The sequence below is a fragment of the Gekko japonicus genome, unplaced genomic scaffold, assembly GCF_001447785.1.
Source record: "Gekko japonicus isolate JY-2015 unplaced genomic scaffold, Gekko_japonicus_V1.1 scaffold2109, whole genome shotgun sequence".
NCBI lineage: Eukaryota > Metazoa > Chordata > Lepidosauria > Squamata > Gekkonidae > Gekko > Gekko japonicus.
The window spans coordinates 49439-58129 of NW_015171567.1; the positions used below are offsets into that span (position 1 = coordinate 49439).

At 61.9% G+C, this 8691-nt stretch overlaps 1 protein-coding gene across 1 annotated transcript; it reads right to left on the bottom strand.

Annotated features, from left to right (window-relative positions):
• Positions 1-441: 441 nt before the first annotated feature.
• On the bottom strand, positions 442-8684 carry WDR54 (WD repeat domain 54; the record flags this gene model as incomplete). The annotated part of the gene is made up of 9 exons (XM_015419787.1): positions 442-610; positions 1309-1383; positions 1981-2143; positions 2377-2477; positions 5089-5216; positions 5642-5698; positions 6019-6085; positions 6269-6331; positions 8535-8684. Coding segments are annotated over 9 exons (936 nt in total), but the record flags the coding sequence as incomplete, so codon positions are not given.
• Positions 8685-8691: the final 7 nt, after the last annotated feature.

Here is an 8691-nt window from a genome sequence, read left to right on the forward strand (position 1 = left end):
GATGCCGAGGAGCTGCAGGGGCAACCCGCCACCCCCCAACCCCCCCGGTCCACACGGAGGGAACACGTGCACAAAATCCACTCACAACTTTGGACTGCATGTATCATGATCTATTCCCCTGCACGAGAGGGGCTGATCGGATCCCTGACGTGGTCCCAGTTAGCCCCCAGTGGTGCAGTTCCGGCACGAGGGGCCAGCCCCATCGGAGCTTCCAACTCGGAAAGGGCAAGCATGAAGGGTGGGGTGGGGGCTCCGGAATGAGGTCCTGCCCGGGGACCCATGCCAGGCCCAGCGTTCCCGCTCCCTCTAACCGGTGCAGCTTCACGAGGAAATTGCCCCGGGGGGGGGACCACTCCTGGAGCCTCTGGGCAGCGGCCCCTGGCCAGGACGCCCACGAGCAGCCGAGAGGAGAGCGCTGCCCCCCCCCCGGCAGGAGCTCAGTGTCTGCCCCCCACCATTCCCGCATGGGGGAGGGGAGCTACAGCTGGGCATAGCGGATTATCTCGCTGAGGTCGTAGCCGGTGACAGCGAAGGTCCTGCCCTCTGGGTCGCAGAAGCGGGCCCCGCAGATCTGGGTGTCCATCACGCATTCCGTCTGGCAGTGCCTGATCTGTGAGGACAAAAGGCAGGAGCCAGGCCAGCAGCCCCCCCCCCCGGAGCCCACGTCAAGACCAAATAGGGGGAGGGGACACACCTGCCTAGGAGGGTGCTGCTGGCACAGAGCCCCTGGTGGCCAGGGACGAGGGACGCCCCCCCCCCGATCCCTCTTTCCCAGGCAGGGCTGCCAGGTGCCCGGACAGACTGGGGGCTCCCTTGGCACCCGCCCTTGAGGCAGCCCCTTCTGTTCAGCCTCCTTGAGACCTGAGCAAAGACTGAACAGAGAGGGGCACGCTGGCCCATCCAGCTGGACAGCTCTGTGGCATTTCGGCAGGGAGAACTGCAGCGCCTAACAAGGAGCTTGGCCAGAGGAGCTGATGAAGAGAGTGTGTGTGTGTGTGGGGGGGTGTTCTTTGTCTCAAAAACAGCCCCCCCCCGAGACCATCTCTGCCCTGAGCCACTCAGCCGGGGTGCAGCTTCCAGGCGTCTTCAGTGGTACTCCCAGTCCCAGCTCAGCATACCCCGTGCGGGCAGGCCGGCAGGCGGGCCAGCCCTGCGGGGCAGAGACCAAGCTGGTGCCCAAGCCGCTCCTCCGGAGGCCTCGGGATCAGCAGGGGGCAGCTCCGCCATGGCTGGGGTGGGGACAGTCCAGGGCTCCCCTGGGGGAGAGTGTGGCACGGAAGCTTCCCCCCCACCCCCGCTGCCGCTTACCTCAATGCCTTCGGTGTCTGGGTTGCAAGTCAGCCTCCAGACCGCCACAAAGGAGTCCTCGGCCCCCGAGAGCAGCTGCAGGGGAAAGGCAAGGAAAGGCAGGGAGGGATCTGCATTCATGGCCCTATCCAAGACCATTCCCCGGGTGAGGTGGGGGTGGGGGGTGCTCTTCCTCCTGGGAGCTGCAGGCCGGGACAAGAGGCGCCAGGACCAGGCGGGGAGAGTGGAAGAGGCAGCCATGTTTTACCAGCAAAGCAAGGCAGGGCAGAGTCCCTCTCCACGCTGCCACCACATCTGCTGGCAAGGAGTTCCACGGGCTTCTTAAGGCGCACCATGTGAACGGAGAAGCTCTTCCTTTCCTCCACTGCCTGCCCACCCTCATGGTAGCTATTTTGGACGCCCAAAGCACTGGAGGGTGGGGGGGCTTGAGCCTATGGCGCTTCCGCAGCCCTCTCAATTGCTGCGCCCACCCCACCCCTCCCCCAACACCACACATCCCTGCTAAGGAAGGGCGAGGAACCCCACCCAGAGCCCCGGAAGTCGCACTCAGCCAAGGATGAACCAGAAAAGACTCAGGAGGGAGAGGTTTTAATACCCCCGGGTGGGAACCCAAAAGATCAGTGCGGCATCGCTCTGCGAGGTGCCACGTGTTCCAGCTGGGGACAGACTCACCTTCCCCGATAGCGGAGCCACGTCCAGGGCGTAGATCCAGCGCGCATGAGCAGCTACCTCAGCTCGGAGGGTGCCGCTGGCGGCCTCATACAGACGGATCTGCCCGCTGCCATAACCAGCCACGATCACCCCGTTCCACAGGCGGACAGATGAACAGGAGCCCCTGGGCGGGGAGGGCAGGACTCAAGGGAGCAAAGCTCCTTCACTTCCGGGCAGAGGTCTCCCGACCATGAACACGGAAATGCTCCCCCCGCACCCCAAGAGCTCTCGTTCCTCCGTTAGCACAGAGGCAAGCCCGCCACCCGCAACTGTGGCACTGCCTTGCTGTGCATTCACTTTGGCCGGAAGCCCACCCCCTCCTCCGGCCCCAGGGCTCCCCTCCTCCTCAGGCCTTACCCGGAAGCTGGGATCTTAGAGACCAGCTGGAATTCCTCCCCCGACCGCCAGGCACACAGCCCTCCAGAGTCGTCCGCAGTCACCAGGTCGATGCTTCCTTCCTGCGGGTGGGAAGAAGAGCTGGATCAGTCCCACTGCACTGGCCTGTGGGCAGAGGAAGCTCAGGGGCGGGGAGGGGAGCACGGCACCAGCCGCACTGCCGGGAAGCACAAGGCTGGGCTCGGTCCCCCCCAACAAAGAGGCCTCAGCAGCAGTCTGAACAAACAAAACAAGCTCTGAGGCCCTTCCTTCCCGTAGAGATGCTCTGAGCTCGGAGTCGGCCTTCAGCGCACGGCCCCACCAGGCCAACGCTTTCGGATGAGGAACCAGCACGGCCCCCAAAACACACCCAGGCCGCTGGGAGACCGTCTCCATGGGATGGCTCCCTCGCTGCATCACATTCAACAACACAACCTGCTGCTGTGTGAGTCGCTCTCGATTGCTTCCCCCACAGCCAACATGCCTTCGTCACCCCCAAACGAGCCAGGGACACCCCCCCCAAGCCATGTTTTCCTGCAGCCGGGAGACTGACCAGCCCCTCCCCCTCGGGGATGCCCCCACGTGGCCTCCAGCCCAAAAGGTTCTGTTCCTGCCAGGGCCTGAATCAGGGTCTGATGGGCGGTGGAGAGAAAGAGCTCCGAGAGCCAGGCCCTCTTCTCGTGGCCCCCAGGAGCCATGCCCTCCAGCCGCTCCTTCCCCCCCGCCTCTTTCACACCTCCCACCCAAGAACCCCCTTCCTCCTCCTCCTCCTCCTCCTCCTCCTGATGGGCTTTCAGGAGCACCTGTTCCTCTTGACCCACGTGCCCTGGCCAGTTCACCCTCTTTGAACTTCAAGCACCACGCAAAGATCTCTATGCTCACTCGCCCTCTAAAACGACATAAATGCGGCATTGGGATGCACAGAAGGCTGCCCCATCAGTTCCACAGGGTCGGCAGCCGCCCTCCAGGGCCCCAGGCAGAGACGGGTCTTTCACGGCATCCACCGTCAGATTGTTTTAACTGGAGGTGCTGCCAGGGATTGGATCTGGTGCCTTCTGCATGCCCAGCAGAGGCTCGACCTCTGAGCCGCACAGCCCCTCCTCATGCGAATACATGCTGGTCAGTGCGAATCAGAGCAGAGAGTATCAGGAGTGCAGGTCTCTGACAACACCGCTGGCTGCTGGCCCCAGCCGACACGCCCCACCCTCTGGACTCTGTGGCAGAACGTTCTCACCGTCCTCCTCCCACTTGGACCCCAACACTGACGACGCCTATTGATGCGAGCCAGGCGGCTTCTGCACGGCTCTGGGTTTCTTGAGCCCCTGCCGGGCGCGTGTGTCCCCCAGGCTGAGACCACGGGCCAGCCCCGACTTCAGTCAAAGAGTGACAGCCGCTCCCTTGCGTTTCTGTCCGGAACTGTGTGACACTCTGAATACGCCCTGAAAGAAGCTTTGAGTCCCTCCAGGAATATGCCTCCATGACCCTCAGACAGCCTCTTTAGAGATGCTCCAAACTGCCTCTAGCCCAAAAGTTTGATTCAGGGCAACAGGTTTCAATGTCAGATGATCTGCAGGAATAAAGCCCTGAGAGTTTTGCATTTTGAGACAGGCTCTGAGCCACAAAAAAACTCTCAGCTGCCGGTGCCCCAGTGTGAAAAGCATGCCAGGAACTGCCTGGTCCGAGGAGATCTGTGAGTGGCAAATCTGCTACCAACTCTGCTCCTCCTGAACGGAGCACCGTCAAGGAGAAGCAGTGCCACGTGTGTAGCCGGCAGATCAGTGTCGGCTGCCCTGGCCAATGGCCCGGCTGGGCAGGGAACGTGAAGCACCTTCCCTGCTGTCCCCGGGCCCTGCCAGCCAAAGGGACAGGCAGAGGCCTCAGCACCAACCGAGTCACCCCGGAAGCACCCTGACCCAGCGGAGAGGTGCGAACCTGATCTGTCCCTGGCCTGACACTACCCCACACAGGGGGGCTCAGTCCAACACCAACCGAAGCTCCCCCCTCACACACACACACACACACGTGGAACCTGGGCCGCGGCAGGGCTCCCCCCTCACACACACACACACACACGCGCGCGTACGTGGAACCTGGGCTGCGGCAGAGGACGTGGAGCACACAAGCAGCAAGAGTCCTCTGGATTACCCCCTCCCTGCGCAAGAGGCACGGCGGCACAAGGCAGAAGGCTCCGAGGAGCCGGGGGCCATGACGGAGGATGGGCTTGCTCCACAAGAAGCTGCGGGTGTCCTAAGGAGCTCGGCCAGGACACGGAGAAGCGGACGCGGGAGGGGCCAGAGAGCCCACCCTGTAGAAGAACTGAGGATGACCTGTCATGTAGAAGATGGAGCGGATCTATTCTCTCTTGCTCCGGATGGCAAGACTAGGTCTAATGGGTGGGAATGACAAGGGAGTCGATACCGCCTAAATATCAGGAGAAACTTCCTGACTGTCTGAGTGGTTGAGCAGTGGAACAGTCTGCCTCGGGAGGCGGTGGAGGCTCCTTCGCTGGACGTTTCCAAGCGGAGGCTGGACGGCCCTCTTTCGGACATGTTGTAGGTATGTAGGGCTGCCTTTCGGCTAAAGTGCTCCTGCAGAGTGCAGGGGGTTGGACTAGATGACCTGCGAGGTTCCTTCCAACATTCTAATATTCTATGATTCTGTGACTGGGCTGAGGGGCTGTGGGTTAGGACTGACCGGCTGCTCACGGAGCTCCGCAGCAATATCTGTGACAGCCCCCTGGTGCTCTTCCAGGACCTCACTCAGCGTGATGTTGGTGCCCTTGCCGGGGATGTCAAACACGAGGACGTGGCCCAGCGATGTCCCTGCAGGAGAAACCGTCCCCATGAGGAGGAGGAGGAGCCTCGCTGCCCTCTTCCTCCCCCCCCCCAGGAGCCGGGCCAGTTTCCACCGAGACCAGCCTTTGCCCCCGAAGCCACGAGGAGCCCATCCAGCCGCCCCCAACCCTGCCTCTGCTTCCACGGGAACCGGGCCACGCACCCGCTGCACCAGCTCCCTGGAAAGAGCTGGTCATCCTGGCTCCCCAACCAAAGCTGTGCCTCCCCCCCCCCTCCACAGCTCTTTTGCCCCGGGATCCAGTCACAGCAATGACTGAGTGTGGAGCACACACAAACACCGCCCAAAATGTGGCTCCACGCCTTTGGCCCTAGACATCTCTGGCACCAGCTCCCAAGTGCACAGCCTCTCCTCCAGCCTCAGGCTGCCTCCCTCCCCCATCTCCGCCACTTACCCACACACACAAAGCGCTGGCCGGAGGCTGCGATCCCACGAGCAAAGACGGCCTGTCCTGCGAAGGACGCAGAAGCGGGGGGCGGGGGGATGACGGGTCAGGGGCAGGCATGCCAGCTGTGCCCGGGAGGGGGAGGAGGGGACGTGAAAGGGAGGAGCACCAGGCACACCCACACCCCCCAACGTGGCAGGAGAGGTGTGCCAGAAAGGCAGGGCCAATCGAGAAAGAGCAACGCAGGCAGCATCCTTCAGCCCAGACCCTGGGAAGGATTGGGTCTGTGGCTGCCCCTGAACCGCCTCCCCCAGCAACCACCCGCAAGACAGCATCGCTCCTCTGCCCCTCCCAAAACCCCCACACACCTCTTTCCCCAGGAGTACCTGGAGACGACTCTGAGGCATCCAGAGCATGCCAGTAAACCATAATGGACCCATCGGCCTCGTACATCTGGGGGAGGGGGGGGGAGAGACAGGCACACCGTGAACCCCAGCACCGACTCCCCAGGCTGGCCCAGCAGTCCTTGGGCGGAGAGCGAGGCCGGGGCCCGAGTGGCTGCCAGCCACTGCCTCGCTGTCTTCCGTGGCCAGCAACGGCATATATGCGCCCCAGACCCTGAGCCCAGTCGCTCACCTGGATGCCTTTCTGTGACGTCAGCACCAGCAGGATTCGAGAGGGGAGGACACACCAGGCCGCCTGGGGAGAGAGCGCGGGACAGAGCGGGGGGAAGCATCTGGGGCTTCTCCCAGGTCCCTTTCAACCAAGGAGTGTGCCTCAGATCATACGCAGAGTACCCTCCTTCCTTCCTTCCTTCCTTCCTTCCTTCCCTCCTGCAAGTGATCACAGCAGCCGCGAGTGGCCGAGTCCCAGAGGAGGGGCCTTCCCGCCCCCCTCATTCCATGGTGCCTGGCACTGAAAGAGTGCACCGCGTCAAAGCGTCAAAGCTGAGCTTTTCTGCACCCCAGGACTCGATCCTGTCCAGATGGCCGGGGGCAAGGGGGAGAAGTCCCAGCTCTGAGACCCGAGGTAAGAGTCGACTTTTACGTGCTGCAACTTCAGGACCTACTAGCCTGCCCTAATTAAACATTGTTAAGTATAAGTACAGAGGGTTAGGGCCCACTCTTTCTATTGTTGTTATGCTTTCCTGCATTCTGAATGCTTGAAGCCCAATGTCTGTAAACACACCAGGCCTAAATGGTTTTGCTAACCAAAAAATGGTGAAGGGGGGGGGGGGCGGTGGCAGGTGAGCTCACCACCCCCAGAGCGCCATAGCCTGGAGTTGGGAAGGTACAGTAGACTGTCCCTGCATGAGCCCAGGGGGCCGAGGGGGAGACACAGCAACTAGCTGGATCCTGTAAGCTAGGGGTCCCCAAGGGGGAGGGCACTGTGGGTGCCATGCTTGCCACCCAGTGTTGTCAGAAGCGGGTGGGATGACCTGGGGCTCTTGCTCAGCGGGGCTCCTCATTGGCCACTGAGATCCAACGGCTAGTGAGGATTTAAATAATTCTGTTTCGGTGGCGGTGGCTGTGACCAGCACTGGGGGCGGTGTTCCCTCTCCCTCTCCTTTCCCGGGGCGTTTTCCGGGATCACCCCTCCTCTCCCCTGCCCTGGGGCTTCCTCCTGTATGTGGCTCCACCTCCTGCAGCACCCCTTCTACAGTCTGCCCCCCCACCCTGTGTCAGAACCCCGAAGGTGTCCCGGGGCTGAAGAGGCCCCCACTAGGGGCCCCTGCTCAACACAGCAGCACAGAGATGGACAAAACCCCCTGGCAGGGAAAGGAGTCGCCCGTGTGGCTGTGGGCACAACCCAGTCTGATTCCGATGCCCCACCCTGGCCCCCGGGGACCCAGGGGGAAGGGCAGCATTGCCAGGCAGAGTCTCGGGAGTGCCGCTGGGGCTGTCCACCCTCCCGGGACCTGAGCCATCGGGACTTCACCTCAGCTATGGCTCGAAGGACGGGCGGAAGGGCACAGAGCCGCCATGACTCCTCCGTCCAGCTCCTGCCCCCTTGCCACCCAGCACCTGCGCATTGCTGAGATGCATGCTGGGAAAAAGCAGCTCCCCTCCCCCAAACTGCATCCTGGAACAGCTGCCCCAGAGAGGTGCGCCCAGCCCCCTCACTTCCCATCTTCAGGAGGCAGCTGACAGCTGTACTTATGACTGCCTTTGACTCATTACACTGATATTTACTGGCAGCCCTAACTGGAGATGTTAAATAGTGGACTTTTATGCATTTTTTTTTACAAGAGTTGCTTCATTTATCTCACATGCTGCCTTGAATCCCACGAGGTAGAAAAGCATCTAATAAATGCTTTAAACACATAAATATTTATGCACTGTCATAAACTGCTTTGGAAAGAAGAGCAGTGTATGGGCGGCACATGCCAAGGCAGTAAAGGCCACAAGAGGTGACAGTGGAAGAGCCAGTCCCTGGCAGGCAAGGCGTGCAGCTGGGAGGAGCTTCCCCAAGCCATGACCAGGTTGTGGACAAAACACCACCCGCCAGAGCTCAAGGAACCCGGCAAGACTTGCTCTCGGGTCGCAAAGCTGCCCCCTCAGTCCCCACCCTCAGCCGTAAGGGGAAGACACTCCCCCAGGTTCAGGGGCACTCTTCTTGGTATTACGGCATGTTCTGGGGCTGGAAGACGACACTGGAAACTGGCTCCAGGGCTGAGCCGCGTGAACGGAACCCTGCCTTTCTGGCTGGCCTGCTTCTGCTCCCGCCTGCTCATCGGTCAGATCACTCCTTCGTTTGGCTTGTCTGGTGTGGCCACCAGTGTTTATGCCCCTGGCTGCTGGCACTGGCTTCTGAGGGACAGGAGAGGAGCAGCTACCCTGGGGGGGGGAGGCCTGCTCACGTGGAAGGTGGACGCTGCCCCCTTCCCACCCCACCTTATTACCTGGGTGACGAAGGAGGTGCTGACGCTGAGGCTGCCTTCCTTGGCCTGCAGCTGGCGGTGCGAGAGGCTGAGCCCGTCGGCAGAGGCGCTCACCATGTTCACAGTGCCGCTGTGGACGGTGGCAAAGTGTGTGAGCTGCTTGGCCGGGAGGGGCAGC